Below are 27,615 nucleotides of genomic sequence, written 5' to 3'. Positions count from 1 at the left end.
AATATCTTCTAGTTTGCCATTATTCAACGCGTTACTTAGGGTGCTGGCTCTATTCTAATATGGAGTACATTTCCTTCATCCTTTATCGTTCAGAGATTTACTGGTACAGTCATTCGTCTTCTGGCTATCCTCTATTTTTGGGAACGTTTTGTGAAGATTTGTCGAACAGCGTCAGTTCTAAGCAAACCAAAAAATGCTTCTCCTCTGGAAACGTGGTCCTAGCTAGAACTATCCAGGGGCAACCACCACTGGGGGGGGGGGGTGAGGGGAGGGGGTGTTAGTTAGTTAGTTACACAGTGGACGTCACCACTGTGGAGTTATAGTTGAGTCAGACTTTCCATAAGAAGAGTACACCACTGCTGTGCATGGAAGAAGGTTATGTGCAGCAGAGGGTGGGCATAAACAGTGGGTTGAGTGCAGGACCTGGCCAATTAACTAATTAACTATAACTCGTGATTGTTAGTGTTTTTTTTTCTATAAAATAGTATTTTTAGCAGAAATCTTCCCTTCACCAGAACGTCGCTTTAACATCAGGTTTTTTTTCAGTGAATTTCTAGGGATTTTTAACGTGAAGTAAGATTTTATTACCATACGCAACTATTCCAACTCCCTGCAGCGCACAGCCTTTGGCAATGGACAGACGGTCAGTGCTGGACTCCGGGCTTGGCCCGCGGCCAGACTACTGTGCCCAACCTTTAGGGGTGCCAAACTCCCTGCTGTGCACTACCTTGGAGCCCCCAGCTGTGCGCAGAGTGGGGTTGGATAACAGGCCTGGCCTGTGGCGAGGCTCTGCATTTAACTCTCATAGGCAGCCAATCCTCCACGGTCACACAACGACTGCCACTCGCCTAACTTCTTTTATCTTTTTGTTTTGTCCCATGGTAATCTTGCTGTAATCTCACTGTAAATTCATGGTACTGCAGAAAATGTGTGCTTTGGAGTAGGAATGAAGCTGAGTACCTCAAGTCCACAGCAATGTAAAAAAACAAATTACCACTTACCTCTAGGACACTCCACCCCCACCCACCCCTCTCCAGCTCAAAGGGCCCCTGTATGTTTTATTTTAACTTTCAGCACACAAGGAGCGAGCTCCTGAGTCCTAAAATGTCAGCCGCAATATTTCACTTCCCAGTTCAGCATGACCTGCAAATCAGAATCTTAATTTGTAATTTTCTTTCCCCTCCGTACTCCCACAAGAATATTGTCAGTCCTTTGAGGGATGTGGGGTCAGTTGGTTTCCTCTAGGACCCACCCCCCCAACAAGGGCCAATGTGGTAAGGGGCGTTGCAACAGCTGTGGAGTGAGAAAATGTGTTCATAGTAACTTGACCATTACACACAAATGCTTTAAGTATACACTTATGGTTTTTGTTGTTCCAGAGAAAAATCTGAAAAACGATGTGTTAATCCAACGATGTGTTCCATGAATGCAGGTGTTGCCAGGGTTCCTCCTACTAGTCATGTTGAACCTTTTCAAAGCATCCGTTGCCATCATGTTCCAGGTACTGATGATCTTCTGCTATTTTTTATAACACGGGTTTATGCAAATGTCACATTTTATGTTTTCACCCTGTAAAGCGTTGATTTTAAGTAATTAGATGGCAATTCTGTAATTGCTTCTTTCTGTAAAAGGATTTTAAGGTTGGGTACCTCTGGTGGCCGAGAACTAGGGCCCCTTTTCCTGTGTGGCAGCAGAACACCTGCAAGACAACCACACATCCTGAGACTGGTGTGCAGACTATAGGTGTAGGTGGTAATATGTTGGGCATCGTATGCCCCAGAACTAGAGGTGTGGGGTATTGGGCCCGTCACACAAATAGCACATACCATCGCTATAGCCATGTGACGGGAGAGGGGCTGTACCACATTGGTTGACCATTACCCAACAAGTCAATTCTTACACTGCAGGAGGCAGCAGAAACATTTAATTTTGGGACAGGGTCAGTTTGTCTAATATTCTAAAATAGCGGCATCAGCCCGGGAGAATTTGGCCTGGGTTTCCGGATGCCCCCGATGCTACTCAGACACTTGTTACATTACTGACTGTGGTGGGTGACCAACATCTCATCCACCATATTTACAGTGGTCCTACAAGCTGATAGATCAAAATCTCCCCTAAAAGTGAAGGACACATGGCAAAGTAAGTTCCCTGTCCGACTAATGAGTGGACGAAAATACGCCTGGGGTGCGAGAAGTTTCTGCCAGCGCATGCTTCAAACTTGCTCAGTGCAACATAATACATATTACATACCTCTCGCTTAAACATCTACACACAATATATCCTGCTAGAGAGGCAGGGTGCACATGTTGCAAGTACACATCTGTGGACTCCCTTCATGTCATGTGGAACTGTCCCCAAATAATTTGTTATTGGGTTACTATTTTGGAACATCTACACACTGCTGTAGGTGGCTAATTCCTAGGGACTTGAAGTCATGCCTGTTGGGATTAGTCCCTATTAAGAATAAGGGGAAACTTAGCAGGAAGTTTGTGATACTAGAATTTACACTTGCCAAGCGCTAAATAGCTATTAGATGACTCGGCCCGATACCCCCTTAGACGGCTCAGTGGTTGCGAGATATGACCGAATGGGCGGGCACGGAAGAGCACATACAGAGAAAATGAGACGCGACGAGAGACTGCAGGATGACCTGCTAGCATGGGAAGCCATAATACACAATCTCACTGGAGGTGATTCATCTGCCCCCCGAAACTGCTGTGGGCACTGGAGACGGGAGTGCCAGACAGACATAGTCACTACGGCGATAGGCATATGAGAAAGGCTACCCTACTTAGAGGTTACACACCGGGGTTAGGGCCCGGGTCCACACTGTGGGGTGTCCTCTGGCAGTTCTTTGGGCACTGGATAATATAAAGCGCAGAGCATGGGATGGGAGGTAGGTAGGGGGGCGGTCCTTGTTTCCTGTTTTATACAATTTTATGATGTGCCTTGCTTGGACCTAGTGACAGTTATAGCTTCACATACTGTATGATTTGACATCCAAAATAGAGAACGATGCATGGCACAGAGGAAGTGAGGCGTCGCGGATGCAGGTGAGGTCTTGTTTTTTAAAGGGGTGCAGGGTCATTGAAGCTTTGCTGCTCTGAGAAGATGCGTTGCGCAGAGGAGGTGATGTCAGTTGTTTGTGGAAGACCCCGATTCCTGAAGGCAACGCAGTGTCGATTCGTCAATGTCATAGGCACGCTGCGTTTATTCTTCGATGTCGAACCCCTGGGCTGAAGGCAATGCGTCAGCCGTAAGCCACGCAAGGCTGGGCTGCATTGGAGTCTGAGCGGGGTGTCAGACTTCGGTGAGGTAGTGCTTGAGGCTCACGCAGAGGCGGTTCTTCGGAGGCACGATGCAAAATCAGGAGACAGTCTGTGTTGATGCATCGTGCACTTGGCGAGCAGTGTCTGCGGCTTGGGTGATGTTGCAGAGATGCGCTGCTTCCAAACTGATGCTTGGAGTTGATTTGTTGGTTTCTTGATTGCAGCACCAAATTCCCCTCCAAGGGCCCAGGGCAGGATTTGGCGCCACTTGGCAGGACAGGACTCACAGCAGAGGAGCCCAAGTGCTGGTGACAAGGTGCAGGTGAAGTCGTTGATGTCCCTGCAACTTCACCAACAGGAGACCAGCTCAGTCAAGCCCTTGGAGAACCTTAGAAAGCAGGATCAGAAAGTGAAGTCTAGTCCACTCACTCCCAAGCAGCAAGCAAACACAGCAAAGCAAAAAGCAAAGTGGCAGTCCATCGTGGCAGCACAACAGCTCTTCTTCCTGGAAGAATGTCCTCAGTCTAGATGTTTTCTGAGTATATGGTGTCAGAGAACCAGAACTTATACCCTTTTTAGCTGTTGAAGTAGGGAGATTTCAAACCAATGTCTTTGTAGTGCAATGCACAAGACCCCCTCCCTTCCTCGCCCTGGCTTTAGACACACTACAGGGGGGGTATGCTGCTCTTTGTGTGGGAACAGGCACAGCCCTATTTGGGTGCAAGTGCCAGCTCCTACCACCAATCTAGCTCAGAAATGATCATCAGCCGGGTGATGGGCCATCGGGATATGCAGGGCACACCTCAGCTCCCTGTTTGTGTGTGACTGTTTAGAGTGAGCTCACAAAGCCCAACTGTCGTCCAACCCAGACGTGTATTTAAGGACAGGCTGAGGCACAGGATGGTTCAGTATGAAAATGACAACTTTCTAAAAGTGGCATTTTCAGACTTGCAATTTAAAAAACAACTTCACTAAAAGATGTTTTTGAATTGAGTCCAGAGACACAAATCAACAATGTTCTATCTGCTCCCAATTGTAAAATACACTTGTAAGATGTTACAAGCCAGCACCAGTGCTAACCTATGGGAGAGGTAGGCCTTTCTGTAGTGAAAACTGAATTTTCCAGCTTTTCATTACGAGGACATGTAAAACTCACAAGTACAAGTCCTTCCTTCTAAATACACTGCACCCTGCCCACCCTGACTTGTTGAAACTTTACTGTGTAGAACTGATTGGCAAATGTGGGTAGTTCTTAGCTGACACGAGTAGTGTGATAATGTCAGTCTATTATTATGTGACGCCAGCTGTGTAGAAGTTCGCCCTTGACTCATCTCAGATTCCAAGATGATCACTCCCCAACAGGCCTCCTTTTTGTCATAAACCTTGAGAGCAGCTAGATCTGTTTGGGTCTCAAAGTCTGATATAACTTTGAGGTGGGCACACCACTCCTCATGTGAGCCTTCTGAGTCCATGGTATACCACACCGAGCACCTGAAGTCAATCCAGTGATCAATAAGAACTCCAAGCCAGTACTTTCAAACTGATTCAAGTATCAGTCGTAGGATATACATTTCTCAATTACGTACAGTTGTCTCATGCTAACAGGGCCCATCTGAATTTCAGAACTCGGTAAACCTGTCAGACATCTACAAGGGAAGATTTTGTTACCTAAAACAAGGAGTAGTTACATAATGTTTTGCCTTTTCTCAAAGCTACTCAATTCCAAGTTGCCTATATACTTCGGGTCAATTTTTATAGATGTTAAGTATAATGAACAACCAGTATGGTTAAAAAGGCTCTTTTACCAATGACTGCCCTGGACATCTGGATTACTCATTTTAAAAAGTCTATTTGGATCTATTACACCAAGGGCTGACGTACAGCTGCCTGAGAACTTGGTGCCACAAGACCTCCTACTTTAAACTGCTGTTTTATTTTCCATGCTGCATTTGCTGAAATCAGTGACAATGGAGCGCCATAGAATGCACACCAGTATTCAGCAGTTTTGAGGGTTCACAGAGACCATGATCGCCAATGATTTGATCACTTGAGACCTTTATTGGTAACCCACCTTAGTCATGTAAATCACTTACAGGAAGATTGCTTTTGACGAGTCTACCACCAATCCTGACAACCTGAATTCTTCCAACAACTCCAGTATTAAGAGGAACATGGATCTGAAACATTTCGTAACTCATCATCATATTTGTATATTACATGATTTATGTCCCTTTCCCCTCTTTCTCTCCTACCCTTTGTACTCCAGGCCACATGACCCAAATCTAATTTTAGCTTCCAGTGCTCATAATACAAGAGCAAGTGCAGAATGCATTGGGCAAAGGGGAACATTCCTGTCTGGTACTTGTCTGTGTGGAGATTACATGGTTAGTACAAACCTTGGAAGAAGTGGTGTTTTAACATGCCAGCACCCACTGAAGCCTAAGTTAGGACAACCCATTAATCAGTGGCACTGGAGATCTGCATTACTTTATGATTGTAGTGAGTTGCTCAGCATAAAGAAGATGGAGTTGAAAATGCCTTTCCTGTTTATGAAAACCTTATTACAGGTGATCAAGTCAAGGTGCTGTTGTTCATGCAGACAATATGACATGCCTATTTCAGATCAGAAAGCAGGCTGCTCACACTTCCTACACTCTGGCTAGCAATTCAGATTTGGGAGTTGAACACTTATAAAAACACCTGGTGGCTACTTCAGAATGCAGATTGCTCACCGTTTAAATCCTCCCAGGTACCAGACTGGATCCAGAAAGCTGTAATAGTGCTAATGTGCCAGCACTTGCCGCGATAAGAATCCGTATCCACTCAGTACCACCGCTTCCAGATGTAACGACATGGAGCCACTTATAAGTGCAATGCTTCACGTTAACGTCAGTTTCTTTGTCTTCTGCATCCTCCAGTATGTATCCATAGCTCTGTCCCCACCTTTTTTTAAATAAAGTTTACCAATTTACAAACAAAAGTCCAGTGTGTTAGGAAACATCTTCTCCAAAGACAACAAGCTTCAAGCTGTACTCTAACTGCCTTACAACACCAGTCTTTGGTGTTGTGGAACCAAGCGCAGTTCACACTCATGCAACAAATGGTCCCTGATATGGGAGTGCAAAGACAAACTTTATAGCACAGATCACAAGAAGGGAGGTCAATTCCTCACAAAGTCCTGCAGTACTTTGCAATCCCAGACTCATTGTCTGTTCTCGGGATGCACTAGTTGTTGCAAACGTTGTGCATCCTCTTTCTGCTGCTGCAGTCGAAATTCCGAATTTCTGACTTAACTGACTTCTTTGTGGTCTGATCAGATTCCAATTACGCTGTCATTGTGCCCCAAGTTTCCAAAGCCATTGGCGATGCTGAAGCAAATTGAAGACTTTAGAGACACCAGGCTCATGCTTTTGAGAATGGTTCTGGTTCCATCTGTTGTGCTTTCAGGTCTCACAGAGGCATTGGGGTCTCAAGATGGGTTCTGCTGGTAGGTTCTTCTCTAGCACCGTTTGGCCCTGTCCGGCCACCCTCTGACCTGCGCCGGCTGTGTTTTGACTCCCTTGCTGAAGGTCCTGCCAGAGTTTCCTGTACTGGCTTCACCCCCGGTTCCGGGGCCACCAGCTCCCGAATTTTGCGCACTCTTGACTCAGGCATTGTTTGATGATCACTATGCATGGAGTTGTACAGGCCATGGGGACAAGTGCGCAGACAATCTGATTTTCTGCTGATGTTCCGGCTTCCCTTATGGACATTCAGTTCGACAGAACCAAACTTTTTGGGAATAAAGTGGATTCTCTGCAGGGCACTTCAAAGACAAAAGGGCAATGCCTCGCTTTCTGGGGCTGCTTATCCCTGTTTGCCAGTTTACCCACCAGTGTATGAAATTCCGGGGCATTTCAAGGTGCCTTGGCTTTACAGCAGCCTGAACAGCCCTTTTGCAGATCCAAGGGTGAGGGGCTGCTGCATAAATTATTTCTGGCATCAAAGGCAGCATTCTTCTTCCTCCGGTTGCTGCAAGTGCCTTATACCACTTTTAGTTCCCACGTGTTAGCTCATTTGAGGGAATTGAGGGGCAGGGTTAATTTTTGCCAACCTGGCATTACATTTCGCCAGACCAGTGTGTCTTTCAATTTTTTCACGTTGGCTCTGCCTTTCCTCTGTTGTCAACTCCCCGCTCTCCCCACTGGTTGTTTCTCAGGTACCAGTGGATCCCTCATGATCCTTATAGTGGAAGTACAATCGTTTTTTGCCAAAGGTGCATTGAGGTGGGGCACAGGCTCTTACATCTGTTACTTCTTGGCCCCTAACAGGGGCAATGCCGGATTAAACCCTGTGAAGGCCACTAGGCAGTCGAAATTTCAGGGCCCCCCTCACAAATGATCTCCTAATACGTTTTTAATCTTACCAACCAACAATTTTAATATACCATTTTTATTACACAAAACTAAACATTACCAATTATTAATGTTATTAAACAAAAATTAAATTTTTCAAATTGTAATAAACCAACAAGTCTTTCAATATTCATTGAGTGCATTACAATAATGGAGTATTTTCTCTATAGAGTCTTTAATGTAACTTTTCCGTGTCTTTGAGTTGATACATTTTTTTCTATCCTTTGAAAACAATTTATTAAAGCTTGTTATTTCAAGATCAAATCAATATTCTTTTGATCCGTTGTCATGGGGTCCCTAAAATGAGTGGGGCCCATAGGCTGTTGTTACTTTACCTATTTGGTAATCCGGAACTGAACAGGAAATTGAGGCCTGCCTTAGACGTCATTTTCTGAACACCTTCATGGGGAAAGATCGGTCTCAAATATTTATTTTGACCCAGATCCTGTTCGCCTTGGGATGGTGTGCCTGAACTTGTAAGACACAGACTTTTGTTTTCTGTTCCTGCAGAAAGTTGAGGCTGAGCACAATCTATACATTGTCCTGCCATTTTGCTTTACCTCAGCCCCTCCCGGATATACACAAATGTAATATTTGAGGGTGCGCAAGTCAGGGAAATCATATGTTCATATCTTGATGACTGGCTCCTGAAAGTGACAATTCCATTTGCTAGTCTCGGACCACCTTCAAGCTACAGTTTTGTTGCAGTCTGCTCTGGTCTTTTCTAAAACCTCACCTTCAACCCATGTAGTGAATGCCCTTCATAGGGGACAACCAGGATGTGGGGTTGCTAAGAGCCTTTCCACCCCCATAGTAGGTCTGGGACATTCGGTATATGATCGCAGTGTTTTGGGCACAAGCCCCTGCTCTGGGAAAGATGGTTATCCAGTATTTGGGTATCTTTCATAGATTCACATGTCTGAATCATTCCCCGTAGCCGAGGCGGGAGTCCCACGGTATATAAAAAAGCAGTGCCAGAGGCAAATTATAGTAGTAGGCCTAAGAGAAAGGCCTGAGGCCTAAAATGTAGTAGCCTATCTACCTCATTATGCCAAAAGGACCAAAGATTTTGTCCCAACAAAGCAGCTTACAGCACCCTCTAGAACCCTCTCTGCAGAGCCAGTTCTCCTCAGATTTTCACTGCATGTCGTGTGTGAAGGGAGTCTCCCTGAGCTCTGCTCAGTTTCTTCAGCTTTTACTTCTTTTTGGATCAACCTGGATCATACTTCATTTCTCTGACCCTATTAAGGCAGTAATATGGCAGATTGGCAGAAAACTAGGTAATAGACTACAAAATATGTCTAACCTTTTCCTCAATAATTCTCACGTTCTGAGAGATGAGGCTATTATTGGGACTACATAGACTTTTATCTGCCAATTCTGATGAGGACAACGAGGATTCCTTCCCCTCATAGGAGAGGTCAATGGGAAAAGTCGCGGCAGGAGCCTCCAGAGGGCGCGCATAAAGCCATAAAGACTCACCTCGAGTCTTTATAAGGCATTTCTCGCAGAAAGAGGCAATTGGAAAAAACTTCCACAGAGGCTGATCCTACAACTCATCAGGGAAATCCTCTTAACTTGACATTAGAAGTCTAAAAACTCCATGTCTACTATTACTGCCTCACCAATATTGACCTCATCTACGATGGTCTCGTCTACTATGACGATCGTAGACGATGGTAGTCTACGACGGCCTCATCTACGACGGTCGTCGACGACTGCCTCATCTACGACGGTCGTTGACGACAGCCTCAACTACGACGGTCGTCGACGACGGCCTCAACTACGACGGTCTCGTCTATGATGGTCTCTTTTACAATGGCATTGCCTAGGACAGCCTCCGCTCGACAACCTCCTCTATTATGGTCATCTACGACGGTCATCTATGACGATGGCCTCAGCTATGTATGGCCTCATGTACAAATGGCCTCAACTACATATGGCCCCATCTATGAATGGCCTCATCCACGGCTGGCCATCTTACGATTTCCTCATCTATGATTGCCTCAACTACGGATGGCATCACCTATGATTGTCTCATCTATGATGGTATTGTCTGACTGTCGTCTATGACAGCCTCATCATCTATGTATGACCTCATCTACCAATGGCCTTGTCTACTAATGGCCTTGTCTACTAATGGCCTCATCTGCCAATGGCCTCATCTGCCAATGGCCTCATCTGCCAATGGCCTCCTCTGCCAATGGCCTCCTCTGCCAATGGCCTCCTCTGCCAATGGCCTCCTCTGCCAATGGCCTCATCCAAGAATGGCCTCATCCATGAATGTCCTCATCCACGGATGGCCATCATAGGACTGCCTCATCTATGATTCCCTCATCTACGGATGGCCTCATCTATGATTGCCTCATCTATGATGACATTGTCTATGACGGTCATCTACGACAGCCTCATCTATGATGGTTGTTCATGACGGTTATCTGTGACGACGTTCCCGTCTGCAATAACCTCGCCTATATAACCATGTCTACGACAGCAAAGTCTACGATGAGATAGTCTACGATGGCCTCATCTATGGCAGCATCCTGTACATCATTTAATAAAGCGGGCAGCAGCTAGATTCCAACTGCCAGTTAGTCGAACAGACAGAATATTTCCTTCATGATTTCAACGAAGAATCCAGGAAGATCACAAGAGTGGTACCTATAATAGACAACGTTTATTCCAGTAGTGCTTCCGCGCATAGAAACGAAATACTGCGCACCTGCTAACAGCCCATCCTGTCTGATAGGCCACCCTTCAGCCAGATTCAGTAATTTCACAGGCCGGCCAATAACAATCTTAAAATCCCGCAACGCATATCACCACACCGCCTAACAAGGAAGGACGTCGTCTGGACCTTATAGACAAAAAACAAAATAAATACATTCTCTACGTTGGCAGCGGCCTCTATTAGAGCTGGCAATCTTCTAGCCATAATCGGCTGTTATGACCATCAAATGTGGTCAGACATGGCGAGTTTCATTGACCTAATTCCTGAGGACCGAAGGCAGGAAGGAACGTGCTGCCTCGGAAGCTATAGATTGCGCCTTGCATATCGTGAACACCAACTTCCGTCAGGTAGCAGGAGCTGCAGTGCTTAGACGTCAGGGATGGCTTAAAGCCACTACTTTCAGACCTGAGAGGCAAACCAAGATTCTAGACATGGCCTATGATGGAGAGTTTTTAGTTTGGTAAACATATTGATGAAGCACGCTGAGCTAGAAAAACTGACATGGATACTGCACGATCATTAGGCACCCTTCAATACGGGCGCGTATCTTTCAGAGGAGCGGAAGGACGTGGTTTTTCATCAAGAGGAGGATACCAAAACCAACAGAATAAGCAGTATTAATCCCAGTACAGCCTTAGTGCTAGACATCATAGCGTCAATAGTCTGACTTGTATCTCCCGTCAGGGTGGTCGAAAGAGATCGCAGTATCTAGGCCGAGACACTAACCGGAAGCAGTGATCTCCACAGGGCGCCAACCATTTTACCTTCCTTACCCGTGGGCCCGAAGATTTTAGCTTCTGTTCACATGTGGCAGGAAATGACATCAGACCAATGGGTTCTAGACTTAGTAACCAATGGCCACACCCTGGTATTCGTCAAACCGCCATCTCCTACTCCGCCCAGGCTTCTCCCTCGTCTTCACAAGATTTTGAGTTGTTTACACGAAGGAGATTTTATGGCTTCTCTGGATATGGATGATGCGTATTTCCACATACCTATCCACCTGAAAAAGCGTAAATATCTTCGCTTGCAAGTGGCTGGGGCCCATTATAAGTTCAAAGTGCTCCAGTTTGGGCTCAAATCAGCACCAAGAACCTTCACGAAGTGCTTGGCATCAGTGGCAGCAGCATTGAGATCTTGAGCAATACAAGTATTCCCTTATCTAGACGATTGGCTGCTCAAAGGTCCTTCAGAACATGAAGCCAAGATTGCCACAGCAGAATGTACCCATCTCTTCTCTGGGGCTGGTTCTCAACGACCGCAAATCACAGTTACGGTCCAGTGCAACGCATTCTGGTCATACGGCCCCCAGCTACGTCTTCAACAATTGGCAAGGTTAATTTCAAAAAGGTCAGTCTCAGTCCGAATGTTTGCTTCATTCCTGAGGATGTGCTCTTCAGCGATACATCTTATACCCTTGGCACGGCTCAAAATGGGACCTCTTCAGGAGGAACTGCAACTTCAATGGCAACAAGCCATGGGTTCGTTGGACGATACCATCAAGGTCACGCTGCGCATGATAATTCCCTGCATTAGTGGTCGCAGACAGAGAATCTAACCCAGGGTCTCACGTTCCTACAGACCATTCCAGATTACGTTTTAACGACTGATGCCTCCATGGAAGGATGGGGAGGTCATCTGCAGGTTTTGCAGATTCAAGGAAGATGGTCTCGAAGACAAAAACAACAGCAGATCAACAGGCTGGAGCTCAGCGCCATTTTTCTGTCTCTCCAAGCATTCCTCACTAGGATTGCGGGTTCCTCTGTGCTAGTCCGGACCGACAATACCATCAGCATGTATTATATCAACAAACAAGCAGGAACGAAATCAGCTACGCTCTCGCAAGAGGATCAAGAATTGTGGGAAGGGGTCACATTCCACAAGATGCCCTGAGAGCCAAACACGCCATGGGTCTCCACAATACCCTGGTGGGCACGCTGAGCACGTCTCAGTCTGACTGTCACGAGTGGAAGCTGGAAAAGGAACAGGCTAACCCAGTTTTCAAGCTTGGGTCTATTCGCAACGAGAGAGAACAAGGAATGCCAATATTACGCCAGCAGGTTCCCTCAACGGGGATCAAGAGGGATGCAATGGTCAGGGATTTGTGCGTATGCTTTTTCCCCAATACCATTGATTCCTAGGTGCTCCGCAAGATGAAACTAGAAGGTTGCCGTCTTATTCTTGACTTGAGTCTGCCAGCGCCAGGATGCCTTTGTGAGGTGAAAGTGGCCTTTAGAAATGATTCTGATTGCACCCCGTTGGCCAACACAATATTGGTTCCAGGAAGTTCTACTATTGTATCAAGACAAGCCCATTCGCCTACTGCAGACGCCTACGATGCTGTCAAGGGACTGAGGCCAAGTGGTTCATCCGGACCCACAGTTTTACACTTGCACGCATGGCTCCTCATTTCTTACAGTTCAAAGACCTCAACATTTCACAGGACTGTCGTGACATATTTGCCAATTCTCGTGCCCAAAGCACAATCAAGCCTTATCGCTTCAAATGGAAGCGATTTTGCTGTTGGCGTGAGGCGAATACTATTCACTCAATTCAAGCTCCAGCAGAAAAAGTTCTCCATTTTCTGCATACTCTAGCCAAGTCTGGGCTTACTTTTTTATCGGTCAAAGTACATCTGGCTGCTCTTTCCAGATTCAGGAAATGCTCAAAATTTCCTTTTCTCTGCTCTTCACTTGTCAAACAATTTATGAAATAACTTTTCCGAGCCTTCCCTCCAGTGCGAGCACCCCCTCCAGAGTGGGAACTCAACACAGTTCTAGCGCAGTTAATGAACCATCCATTTAAGCCGATACATAAAGCTGATCTCATATTCCTCACTTTGAAGGTTGCCCATTTACTGGCTCTTATCTCAGGAAAAAAAGGGTTTTTGAGATCCAAGCTTTCACTATAAAGGAACCCTTTTTACATTTTGCCCGGGTCTACGTAACCCTTTGAACAAATCCCAGGTTCATTCTGAGGGTACCAACACAATTTCACTTGAACGAACCGGTAAGATTAAAAACATTCTTTCCAGATCCATCCACTCCAGCTGAAAGAGCATTACACTCGCTGGATGTTAAACGCTGTTTAAAATTCTACCTACAGAAAACGAAGGATACCAGACGATCCAACCAGCTGTTCGTGGCTTATGGTCAAGCAACTCTCAAATGCTGTAGCAAAGGCAACTATAGCCAGATGGCTGGCATCTACTATTCATTCCTGCCATGACAAGAATAACAAACCTTTGCAGAGGGAAGTCCAAGCTCATTCGACAAGAACAGTACCAACGTCGACAGCTTTGTTTGCTGGAGTATCTCCGGAAAGTATGTTGTGCTGCAACATGAAAAAATGTCCACACGTTCACTAAGCATTACTGTCTTCAATCTTCGCATCAAGAAGATGCAGCGGTTGGACAGGCTGTTCTACGCCATCTCTTTCTTTAAGATCAGACTCAAGTGCTTTTGCCCCTTTTATGTATTATTCCATTCTCTAATATTCATGCAAATGTCCAGATTTGTATGTCTGCAAGTTTTTAAATATTTGTGTGTGTATATATATATATATATATATATATATATATATATATATATATATATATATATATATATATATATATATATATATATATTTATCCAACAATTCGTTCACAGGAGGTGCACACTTTGCACGGTAGGTGCCGGACAATAGGGACGAACGTCCCCCTATATCACCAAAAAGAACTTAATGTCCGCACTCGCTCAGTATATTAATTAGGGTTTATTAAAGCAGAGACTAACATACAGCCCCTTTCACCTACGCGTTTCGACCGCAGGTCTTGTTCACAGTGTTGCCACTAGTCCATCCACTATTTTTAATTTATATACCTTCCCACCCACCAGCATATAATGATGCATTCTGGGGGAGGTAGTTTCAAATATCATTTGGAAACAAAATCGTTTGTACAATCTTGACTTTGTAACATTTTAGACTTATAATAATCACTTTGTTCAGTCTCACATTGGTTACACAGTATATTATATTATGAAGTCTTAGTAAAACGTTTAGAGTATGTATATATATATATATATGTGTGTGTGTGTGTGTATATATATATATATGTGTGTAATACTTGGATATAGATTTGCTTTCTTTAAGACTACTCCGTTAAAAAAAAAAAATAGAGAAAGATGTTTTTACAACACTGAGGATGCTATTTGGGAGTTTATGAATCAGTGTCTCCCACCATCCGCAAACGACAGTATATGGTTATACTGCTTGCTACTCTGATTCAGGCATGTGAATCTATGAAAGATACCCCAATACTGGATAAGAAAACAAGTTACTTACCTGTAACTTCAGTTATCCAGTATTGGTATCTTTCATAGATTCACATGCACCCACCCTCCTCCCCGGAGAGTCAGTTCTCTAATTTTGGGATACTCATTTCCCACTTGTGCTAACGAAAATCTGAGGAGAACTGGCTCTGCAGAGAGGGTTCTAGAGGGTGCTGTAAGCTGATTGGTTGGGACAAACTTTTTGGTCCTTTTGGCATAATGAGGTAGATAGGCTACTACAGTTTAGGCCTCAGGCCTTTCTCTTAGGCCTACTACTATAATTTACCTTTGGCACTGCTTTTTTATATACCGTGGGACTCCCGCCTCGGCTACGGGGAATGATTCAGGCATGTGAATCTATGAAAGACACCAATACTGGATAACTGAAGTTACAGGTAAGTAACTTGTTTTTTTTCTGCGGCGTCTTGGTCGAATGGCCTTGTGCGTCCTACTAGTGCCTCATACTTGTTGACGCATTTGGCCTCTGCGATAGAACCTTTGACTGCAGGAGACTCCCCCTGCCTGTTGGATCGCATCTGGAATCTGACAGAACGGCCCTAGACCTTAACTGATGAAAGTGGCCCCCAACCTGATGTGACAGACCATTTGCCTCACCCAGCCAGAGCTTGCAGTGGTGACAGAGGCACCTCCTCTGGGATGGAGAGGCCACCCGAACGATGTGGAGATCAGAGGCCTCTGGTCTCTGATGGAGCAGCAGAACCACATCAGTCTTCTGCAGCTACATGCCATTTGCCTAACCCTCAAGGCTTTTCTGCCCTCCAATAAGAGAAAGTTGGTTCCAGGTCATTACGGACAACTTGACTGCCATGTGTAAAGCACAAATTAGTGGTGTGAGGTCATGTGCTCTTTGTCTACAGACACTCCGTCTGTATCTGTGGCTGGTCCATCCTGGGATTTCTTGTATGATCAGTCTCCTGGGAGGCTCATTCAACATCACAGCAGACTAAACCGGACAGCATTACCTTGCTGGCCACAAGTGGCATTGGCATCCGCAGGTTGTTAGGGACATCTTTACCCAGTGGGGCATACTCCTGGTAGATTTGTTTGTTACAGCTGAGAATGTGCATGCTTCCTCTTTAAGGTTCTCCAGTAGACTCACTCAAAGGTGTTCCATTGTTGGTCATCTGCCAGGCTGCTACATTGGCATCCGTCCACAGAGTCACCAGGCATTATTATTCTATGAACTCTCTAGATTGCTATTTCTGGGAGACACTCTAACCACAGATGTTCAGTCAGTGGTTCCCAATCTGTGCGCCGCGGCATCCTGGTGCACCGTCAAAACTAGCCTGGGGTGCTGCGAATAGATGTTCACCAAGCACACAGTTTGGGAACCACTTTAAGCTTTCGAGTCAGAAAACCCGTATTTTGTCAGTGTTTCCCGGGGCGCTTTCTTGTAGTCCCACTGGATGTTTTTCCCAAGGGGGAGGCTTAATGGCAGTTAGTGGTGGATATCCGGGCTGCAGCGCCAGGAGAAGCCAAGCACGCGGGAGTAATGGGCCATTTGGTCAGCATCAATATCAGCGCAACACTGCATTTGCGGAACATCTTTAAACTAGACCTACCCGGAGGTGAGGGAGAATGTCTGCCCGGGTTACATAGGAGCACCGTGGACATGCATGGTGTTTTTATACTGGACTGTTAATGAGACCAGTTGCATAATATATTAAAATGGCACCAGACATGTAGCCAGGGGACTCAGGGGAGACATTGGCTTGGCAGCTATAGGGTGTAGGTGGACGAAGAGGGGAAAAAGGACTCAGGACGGACGTGCGTTGAGCAACATGGAGAAACAGCGCCAAATATCAAGGGCACACCCTTAAAGCAATTTATTCAGTTCCGGTGCGTGTCTTAGGAGGCTAGGTGACGTAGTAGAGTCCTAGGGCAAGAGAATCATAGCAGGGTGCAAGTCATCTGGTTGTTATCCTGAAAATAAAAGTTTTTAGTACACAGCAAGGCTCTATAACCTTAATGTGCAGAGTGGTGTTGCCTAAAAAGCCAAACCTGACTTTAGGTCCACTTGTGTCAAGGACCACTTGAAAGCTGTCAATCTAGAGACGAGATGACACTCAGTGGAAGTGTCCGTGTAGCACTCAGCTACTGAGAGTGCAAGGATTAGCACGGGGTCTGACTCACACTAGAAGTGTATGCTAGCACTGGGGAAGGGGACACCCTATCCAAGTGTCAATGTTTGTGCTGAAGAATATGCCCATGGGGAGCGGGGTCAGCACTTGAGTTTGCATCAGTGTGATGAAATAGTCGGCACAAGGGTGGGTGAGCATTAAAGGTGGCTCTAACTAAACGGAGATAAGGGGCAAGGATTGGATGGGGCAAAGTTGAAGGGTGGGTCACCACCTGAAGTGACACCAATGGAATGGGGTAGTTTGCATCATAGGTGACATGAAAGGGGCAGTTTTGTAAGTCGGAAAACCCTTGCTCTTAATATATTGGAGAGAATATATTGGAGAGCATCATCATTATTATTATTATTATTATTTTTATTATTATTATTGCGACATAAAGCACGCAGCTACCCCAAAGGGTTTCCCAGCCCTAGACCCAGATAGTGTACAACCAAAACTAAAACTGCCAGGTGTTCAAACCCTTGCAAAATACCTTAAGAGAAGGGTGATTTTGCAAGGACTCTGGGAGATCATTCCAAAGCTTCGGACCCAGATACGAGATTGAGTCACCCCCAACCCCCATGTGTGCTTGGCGAATTCTTGGCACTTTGTACAGGTACTGTGAGGATAACAGAAGAATGTGTGAGGGCTGATAAGGTGCCACCAGATCCTGATTGAACCACGGGGCAGTGCCAGATCAAGCCCTGCGCATGTAGCACAGGGCTTTGAAGTGAATGCGCTTATCTGTAGGTAGCCAGTGATGTTCGTGGACCAAATGAGACACCAACGCATATTTCAGAAGGTGAAAAAGTAGCCTGGTTGCTGTATTTTGTACTATTTGCAAGCAACGGATAACAGCCTTCTTTGCCCCCAAATATAAATGCTCCCATAATCGACTATAGACAGCGGCATGGCTTGGATCACTGTTTTTTGAACAGAGAGGTAAAATGCCAGTGATCTTTTTAACCCACCTCAGAACTGCAAAGCAGATGGAAGCTACCTTGCCTACCTGGGGTTTCATCGTGAGAGGAGTTGGCCTAACAGCTACGGTGGTTGACCTCAAATCTGGGGAACCGGCTGCGTGTCTCGGCAAGGATGCCAACATCCTGTGATTCTGGGCGAAATCACTTAATCTCCCTGTCCCTAACAGAAAAAATGAATGTGTCCTCATGTAAAAAGCAACTGGTGCTTGTGTAAAGCGCTCTGATACCCGATACCTTCGGGTCAAGTTTGTGCTATATAAAACTCTGTGTAAAAAAAAAAAACAGAATCCAAGTTTTTTTACTTGCACTGAGAGGTCCAGAAGGTTGCCCAAAGCTGCTGGCCAGTGCTGAGCGCCCCATAACTGGGGATTCTTCCATAATCTCAGCGTTCTCCATGTTAAACTTGAGAGAATTTGTACCCACCCAAGCAAAGATCCTGCTCACGCCTAAATTCAGGGTGCTGGAGCTGTTGCTCTATGCGGATGTCAAAGCAAAGATGATCTGGCTGTCTTCCGTATACAAGAACAAAGTCCAACACAGCTCCCCACCAGCTCTGCAACGGGGCGCTCATAGATGTTAAACAGCATAGGACTCAACGCCGAGACCTCTGGAACACCCTGTTCAAGTGCATGTAACTTTGATCTAATACTGCTGGAGAAGCCATGCAATCAGCGATTTATAAGCAAAGATAGCCATGCTAGTGCAGTGCTGTTTTTTTTGGTCCCATAAATTGCTGAGGCATTGGTCCACCCAGAGTGTTTATTAATTTACCAATGTCCAGTGCTTTAACCCCTTCGCTGCTAGGCCTTTCCCCCTCCTGTGCTAAGGTTTTTTTTGGCGTTTTGGGGTAGTGCGCGCTTAGGCCCTTGTAACTTTTTGACCACATAAGGTATCCACGCCAAATTTGCGTCCTTTTCTTCGAACATCATGTGGATTCTAAAGGCGCCCAGGGTTTGTGGATTCCCTTGGAGGGGTCCCAGAAATTAACCAAAATATAGTGATATTTTTGTTTTTTTCAGAAAAATGGGAAAAACGGGCTGCAAATGAAAGCCTCTAGGTTTTTTCCTGAAAATGTTATCAAAAAAGGGTTTGTGGGGCTGAAATCTCCATTTTCTCAGCTTTTAGGGAATGACAGTCTTTTGTCAGAGAACCGACATTTTTCACACAGTTTTGGCATTTTTCAGGCCATAGCCTATTTTTGCTATTTTTAGAGCTTTCCACCTCCTTCCAGTTAATGGTAGAGATGAGTTTGAAAGCAATAATGGATCCTGTAAAGCTGTACATTTTCGAAAAGTAGACAAAATTCTGAATTCAGAAAGGGGTCATTTGTCTAAATCCACGAAGGTTTCTTTATAGAAACTAACAGTTAAATATTGGAATAATTGAAAATTTGTTGAAAAAAACAGCCTTTTGTCTCAACGTTTTCACCTATAACTTTTTCTAATTTTGACAGCTCTTGGAAAGCAATATACCGTTACATCCGTTAGACCTTCCTGGTTGTGGGGATATATAGGACTTGTAGTTTCACCAAGAACCCGACAAACCCAGATCCAAAAATTGAGCAGCAACTTGCAATGGTATTTTTTTATTTACTGGGTATAGAGCACTTTGTCTTGGAAAATGTATACATGGAAAAATCTGTATGAAAGACACCTATGTATTTCTGAATTGGGTACAAATTATAGAGTTCAGAAACAGTATATAATTGCACATTTTCAAAATTGGGAATACTCATATTAGCATGAGAATTATTGGTCATTTTTCAAAAAGATTTTTTTTTTTACACAATGTCTTTCATTGAAAGGGAGAAATACATGAAAGCTCAATTGCTAATAACAGTTGATTTACAAATCTGAATTACCCAAAGTCTCCCGATAAAAACGGTACCTCACTTGTGTGGGTCGGCCTTGTGCCTGCGACAGGAAACGGCGCAAAATGCAACGTGGTCACACCTAAATTTTGCAGTTACAAATTGACCCTTTTTTGGCAAAGTGCCTACCTGTAGTTTTTGCACCCTAGCTCTGCCGGCACCTAGGGAAACCTAGCAAACCTATACATTTTTGAAAAGTAGACACCCAGGGGAATTCAGGATGGGGTGACTCGACTGCCTACCACCAGGTTTTGTTACCCAGAATCCCTTGCAAAGCTAAGAATTTGACCAAAATAAAACACATTTTCCTCACATTTCTGTGGTGGAAAGTGCTGGAATCTGCGTGGATCAACAAATTTCCACCCACCCAGCGTTCCCCCAGGTCTCCCGAAAAAAATGGTACCTCACTTGCGTGGGTAGGCATAGTGGCTGCGACACGAAACAGCGCAAAACGCAACATGGTCGCACCTCAATTTCCCAGTGAAATCTTGCACTTTTTGGACAAAGAGACTACCTTTTGATTTTGCGCCCTAGCTCTGCCAGCACATAGGGAAACCTAGCAAACCTATACATTTTGAAAACTAGACACCCAGGGGAATTCAGGATGGGGTGACTCGTCTGCCTACCCCCAGGTTTTGTTACCCAGAATCCCTTGCAAACCTAAAAATTTGACAAAAAAAACACATTTTCCTCACATTTCTGTGGAGGAAAGTTCTGGAATCTGCGTGGATCAACAAATTTCCACCCACCCCGCATTCCCCCAGGTCTCCTGAAAAAAATGGTACCTCACTTGCGTGGGTAGGCATAGTGGCTGCGACACGAAACAGCGCAAAACGCAACGTGGTCGCACCTCAATTTCCCAGTGAAATCTTGCGCTTTTTGGACAAAGACACTACCTTTTGTTTTCGTGCCCAAGCTCTGTCAGCCCCTAGGGAAACCTAGCAAACCTATACATTTTTGAAAAGTAGACACCCAGGGGAATTCAGGATGGGGTGACTCGACTGCCTACCACCAGGTTCTGTTACCCAGAATCCCTTGCAAAGCTAACAATTTGTCAAAAAAAACACATTTTCCTCACATTTCTGTGGTGGAAAGTTCTGGAATCTGCGTGGATCAACAAGTTTCCACCCACCCAGCATTCCCCCAGGTCTCCCGAAAAAATGGTACCTCACTTGCGTGGGTAGGCATAGTGGTTGCGACATGAAACAGCGCAAAACGCAACATGGTCGCACCTCAATTTCCCAGTGAAATCTTGCACTTTTTGGACAAAAAGACTACCTTTTTATTTTTGCACCCTTGCTCTGCCAGCACCTAGGGAAACCTAGCAAACCTATACATTTTTGAAAACTAGACACCCAGGGGAATTCAGGATGGGGTGACTCGTCTGCCTAACCCCAGGTTTTGTTACCCAGAATCCCTTGCAAACCTAAACATTTGACCAAAAAAACACATTTTCCTCACATTTCTGTGGTGGAAAGTTCTGGAATCTGCGTGGATCAACAAATTTCCACCCACCTAGCGTCCCCCAGTTCTCCCGAAAAAAATGGTACCTCACTTGCGTGGGTAGGCATAGTGGCTGCAACAGGAAACGGTTCAAATCGTACGGTGGTGAATTTACAATACCCTATTGCAAAACTACCTTGATTTGGGGGGGGGCACCTGAGTTTTTGGCCCGGGGCTCGGTGGCCATCTTTGGAAACTACCAAACCCAAACAGTTCTGAAAACTAGACACCCGGGGGAGTCCAGGGAGGTATGGCATGCGTGGGTCAACCAATGTTTTCCTACCCAGAATTCCTTGCAAACCTTAAAATTAGGTAAAAATATCACTTTTCCAAACTTTTTTGCGTGGGATCTCCGTGCCGGCAAAAATGTCCTACCACCCAGCGTTCCCCTTGTTCTCCCGAGTAAAAGGATACCTCACTTGTGTGGGTGCCCCAAAGCAGAACAGGCAAAAAATGAATTTTAAAAAAAGGTCCTATTTAAGTTTGACAAAATAAGCCCCCCTACCTTAGCCACAGGCCTTTGGCCCACCCACACAAGTGAGGTATCATTTTACTCGGGAGAACAAGGGGAACGCTGGGTGGTAGGACATTTGTGCCGGCAGGGAGATCCCACCCAAAAATGTATGGAAAAGTGGGTTTTTTAACCTAAATTTAAGGTTTGCAGGGGTTTCTGGGTAGGAAAACATTGGGGGACCCACGCATGCCATACCTCCCTGGACTCCCCCGGGTGTCTAGTTCTCAGAACTGTTTGGGTTTGGCAGTTTCCAAAGATGCCCGCCAAGCCCCGGGCCAAAAACTCATGGGGAACCCCCTTGCAAAACCAAATTGTTTTGAATGAATTAAGTTTTCAGTTGGAGAACGTGCGATTCAGGGGACAATATCGCATGAAAATTGTGACAGACAATTTCAAGTTTGCAAGAGATTGTGGACAAAAAACAACAATAGAATTCACCAGAAAGACATGACCATATATACTACCATGAATTACCAATAATATCTAAATTTAGAAAGTTATTTATAGCTATAATATACACCATAACTGAGTTACTCAAAAGACAAAGAATCAAGCACGGCTATCTATTCCTCAAAGACACACACATACAGGTTGGATTTGGCACGAGGGCGAGTGATGGTTCAGCACATAAAATTTTATTAACATGATATTTCAAAAAAATGAAATGCTCTGTTAATAAATAAATGCATAAAAACCGAACCAGTGACTCGCAACTCGTGAGCTGTAAAGCCACGACAAGGCACCAACCGTTTTACAGGCCATTCACGCACCTTTCATACCTGATACAAACCAGACCACTGACACCATCTGGAAGGAAAAGCAACACATTAGAACAATCACAATAAGGGACACGGTACACCCTACTGCAGAAAGAGAAAAAACATTATTTTTACTGCACAGCCATCTAATCCGCAAGCACACACACATACTGGTTGGATTTGGCACGAGGGTGAGTGATGATTCAGTACATACAATTGTATTCGCAAGTAATTTCACAAAAAATGAAATACACTGCGTATAATTGAAAGTATGATTAACTGAACCACTGACTCACAGCTCGTGAGCTGTAAAGCCACGTCAAGGCACCAACCTCTTTACAGGCCATTCATACACCTTTCGTACGTGTGCCACATTCAAAACATTCACACCGCCAGCCGCGGACCCATCACATTTCAACACTCACACTAGCAAACAGCGCCATTCAAGGGCCCATCACTTTCACACGCCCACATTTCTGACACTGCAACTACACAAAATGATGGACTGCGTGGAATGTCACTCAACTAGCAGTGTGTGTAGTGACCAACAGAAAGTAACTACTCACACACCGCCAGCCGAGCGCCAGTCCACCCACACCACCATCCAAGCACCAGACCATGCACACCGCCAGCCAAACACCACTCAGCGCACACCGACAGCCAAGCACAACTCCGTGCACAGACAGCCAAGTACCACTCCACACACACCACCAGCCAAGCGCCACTCCACACACACCGCCAGCCAAGCACCGCTCCACGCACACCATCCAACCAAGCACCGCTCCACGCACACCATCCAGCCAAGTACCACTCCACACACACCGCCAGCCAAACACCACTCCACACACACCACCAGCCAAACACCACTCCATGCACAGGTAGCCAAGTACCACTCCACGAACACCACCAGCCAAGCGCCACTCCACACACACCGCCAGCGAAGCACCACTCCACACACACCGCCAGCCAAGCACCACTCCGTGCACAGACAGCCAAGTACCACTCCACAAACACCACCAGCCAAGCGCAACTCCACACACACCGCCAGTCAAGCACCACTCCGTGCAAGTACCCCTCCACGCACACCACCAGCCAAGCGCAACTCCACACACACCGCCAGCCAAGCACCAGCCGGCACACACCATAAACACATTTAGAATTCTTTTTTTCAAAATAACACTAAACAAATGTAAATACCTACAAATCAGCTAACACAAATTCTTAAACTAAACACTTTGCACTAATGCCAATCCTTGAAACAAACTAAAAATGTTTACAGAATGCAGACCAGGCAATTCACTTTACAGCTCATTAAAACTCCCAAAACTTCTTTTGCGTGTGGTACGATTTAAAACAAGCTGACAGACACAATCCAGGCTTAGAAGGACAGTCAGGACAGTATATACGAGACTCCTTCCGCACGCCTCTTCGCCAACAGACTCTGCATCTACTAGTCGGAAAGTCTCTTGCGGTAGTGGAAGGAATAGATTCAGGAAAGTGGCGATCTTTCAATCTAGCCACTTCCTCCACCACTCCAAATCTAGGAACACTTGCCTGCTCCACAAGTACAAGGCTGCCTATTATAGACTCCTGAAACTTAACAAAAGGCATCTTCTTCTCAGGACAAGACTTCTGGTACACAACAAAAGCATTAAAGGATGCCAAGTGGAACAGATGGATAGCCAACTTCTTGTACCAGAGGAGGATGTGTGAGTGCAAGTATGTTATAGTAAATGTGCAGCTATATTTGTTTGTGTTATGATGGAGATTGGAAAATTTCCTAGCTTTCGTACCAGAAAGTTTCAATTCTGTTACGAACACGGAATGAAGGAATATGCTGAATTTTCTCCACTTTATTAACTCTAAGCAGCTTTACATTTTAATGAAACTGCTTTTCCATGAATCACTTGAAAAGGAAACAGAAAACTTCACCCAATCAGAGAGCACAATGTGCCATAAGAGTCTATATCCTCCTTTAAGCTCCCTCTTTCTTTGTGAAACAGTGGTCAAGTTCAAGTTCAAGAATTTATATAGTGCACTACTCACCCGGAGGGTCTCAAGGCGCTTGGGGAGGGGGAACCTGGCATAATTACTCCTGTTTGAAACTATCTTGACCTAAAACAAAAATTATGTCCACAGCCTATCTGACCCAAAAGTTATTCATCATGAATAATTAATCTTATTCAACATTCATTCTTAAAACCATAGCACCTCCACCTGAGATGTCCACAGCTCAAACACCTGAGACTCTTCAGCATTTTTTTTATATATTTTTTATTTTACAGAGTTTTATATAGTGCAAACTTGACCCGAATCGGGTACCAGAGCGCTTTACATAGCACCAGTTGCATTACATGAGGACATATTTTTTTTTTGTTTTGTTTTTGTTAGGCACGGGGAGATGAAGTGATTTGCCCAGAATCACAGGATGTTCAGCGTCATTGCCGAGACTCGAACCCAGTTCCCCAGATTCAAGGTTGAACGCCCTAGCCGTTAGGCCAACTCCTCTCCCCATGAAACCAAGCATAATAACAAAGCCATCTTACCTGACAATTCCTTTCTAGATAAATACAAATGTTTCTGCTGTAGGAGGCTGGCTTAGTGTATGGTGCACACTTATTTAAGTGAAGCACTACTGCACTGATCCAGACAACCGTTATGGTGATTTTAGTGGTCTTAGACAAACTTAGAAAGCTCTCTAAGTGGTAGCTGTGGAGAGCAGCATTCAGGCTCAGTCCAGAAGGAGTGTAAAGCAGCTTGTTTTACCAGTACTAATCATATAGTGTAGGTTAAACGAAAAATAACCACACAGTGTAGTTGTAAAAATTGTTATTTATTATAAACACTCAATAACACATTGGTATATCTCCTACCCAGAGATATAAACACAATATTTCAAAAGGAAAACAGGTAGGTAGCACAAATACACTGTGGTCTCCAGGGGGAGGCCAAATCATATTCTAATAAAGTGGAATGCCTACTGCAAGCAAAGTCAAGACTGGACCCAGAAGACTTAGAAGAGCCGGGAACCCAAGGAACCACCCAAGGTAAGTACCCAGGAACCCCATGGAGGACGTGTGCAGAGTGGAAACACAGCTGCAGACTCAATGCAAGTCAATGGGGAAGTTGCGGTTGCAGTTTTGAAGGAAGACCCTTCCCAGAGGAACCTGAAGAAACCCAATGGAAGATGGAAGGTTGGAGAGTCACCCAACCCGTGGATACCCCAGGAACCAGGATACCTACATCAGGGAAGCTGATTGCATAGGTGCGAAGTGACATCGGAAACCACCATAGACCACAATCAGTGGAGATGCCACTGGCGAAGAAGGTGAAGGAGTCCATTGGAACCCCAAATTGGATTCTTGAAGAGGAGTACCTGCAAGCCGAGGGGACAGAGTCTATGCCACTCGGAAGTGACTAGGAGGCATGGAAGACCAATGACCACCGATTACAGAAGATGCAGGCGAGTTAAAGGTGACCTTGTTGCTGCAGCTGTGAGAACCAGGAGACGCTGTGGAAGACCAGGAGCCGCTCATGAGCTGTCCCACATCAGGATTCGAGAACCAGGGGGTCAGTGTCCGGCGGGTGCACCAACACGCCTTGGTAGCTGCAACTGTCATGGAGAACGAAGAAGGCACAAAGTTGGGACCAACAAGGTCGAAGGGACTAGCCACAAGCAGGAGAGTCAGAGCTGGCCTGGAGTAAGCAGGGGAGCCCACTGGAGCAGCAGAAGACCCTAAAGAGAGCCCACAGGGCGAAGGCACAGGAGTCGCAAGAGGACCTCGAGCAGCTCACCAAGAAAGAGGGCCCACGGTGCAGAGCCTGCGGTGATGATGCTGTACTTGGCAGAAAGGGATGCTGGAGACTGGAGCTTCTTGTAGCCGGAAGATCTCTGGGGTGCAGAGCCAACCAGCCTTGGCAACAGCAAGTCGACGGTGTGCACATTTGTTTTGCCCCAGCGGTTCTGAGGAGGAATACTGGCCTCAAAATTGCAGAGAGGACAGGTCAGGCCTTGAGGGAGTTGCAGGGCCACGACCTGTTTTGCTGAGCCTTTCGAAGTTCGTGGAAACCTCAGGAGCAGCAGACGGGTCAGCATTGTTGCTGTACTTGCAGTTTCAGGGGAGTGACTCCTTCACTCCAAGGGAAATTACTTTGGTTGTCCTTGATGCTGACAGGTCTGTTGAAGATCCTGGAAGAAACACAGAGGATGAAGAAGACTTTCAGAACGGCCAGACCAGGAGCAGCAGGATTCTTCCTTGCTGTAGTCTCGGTTCCAGGTCAAAGTCCAGTGAAGTCAAAGTGTCCAGACGGTCAAAGAGTGGCGTGGTTTCAGGCTTAAGTCTTGTCCCACGATGAATCTGAAGAGCCACCCACAGGTAAGCCCTTAGGTAACTTAGGGCAAGGATTGGAACGACTCAAGGGTCCCTCTCAGAGGAGGGGCTGGACAGAGGGGAGGATACTCCTATGTTTTGTCCAGTTTCACGCCAGAGCAGGAGCCAAGGGCTCCCTGAATTGGTTCCAACTGGAGTATGAAAGGAGGACACCAAATGTGCCCTTCAAAGCAGGTTGGTGGTGCTGGTAAGTGCCCCGACCCAAGCCCAATACACTAAGCCCTGTCTGGGAGGTGGGCAAACCTCCCTGTGACAGGACGCCTATTGTTCTACCTTCCCCTGCTCAAACTTGGCTCAGCAGCAGGAGGGCAGAATTGCGACTGTGGTTGGCAGCAGCACCAGCTTTCTGTCTGACCCTGAAAGGCCGTAACCAGTAGTACAGGGGGTACCGCAAGGCAGTAGCCAATTGTGGATGTACAGAACTACTTACCTTGGTCAAGTTAGGGAGAAAGCACAGGGACTGGGGTCCTGAGTAGCAGGATTCCAGTCAGATTAGTCAAAAACATACAGACACCAAGCAAAAAGTGTGGGTAACCATGTAAGTAGGCCTCCTGATTGCTATGGAAAAGAGTCTACAGGGAGGTATAGCTTCGCTGGGAACTAAGATTGACGCCCTCACCTATCGCATGGACCGCATGGCGGAGAGAATAGATAAACATGCGGAACGCATAGACATGTCGGAGCGACGACTAACATAGGTAGAGGAGGCCCACACCACCCTGGATTCCGAGAACAAGCAGCTGAGCAG

At 45.7% G+C, this 27,615-nt stretch overlaps 1 protein-coding gene across 1 annotated transcript in view; it reads left to right on the top strand.

Moving 5' to 3' along the window:
• ZCCHC14 (zinc finger CCHC-type containing 14) overlaps positions 1-27,615 on the top strand; it is a 799,037-nt gene that overhangs the window by 587,195 nt on the left and 184,227 nt on the right. The window contains exon 10 of the mRNA XM_078670582.1: positions 1,380-1,501. Coding sequence (XP_078526708.1) covers positions 1,380-1,501 — 122 coding nt within the window. The remainder of the gene's footprint in view (positions 1-1,379; positions 1,502-27,615) is intronic.

This window comes from Lissotriton helveticus, chromosome 12 (genome assembly GCF_964261635.1).
Source record: "Lissotriton helveticus chromosome 12, aLisHel1.1, whole genome shotgun sequence".
Taxonomy (NCBI): Eukaryota; Metazoa; Chordata; class Amphibia; order Caudata; family Salamandridae; genus Lissotriton; species Lissotriton helveticus.
This window is presented reverse-complemented; position numbering and strand designations above follow the sequence as displayed.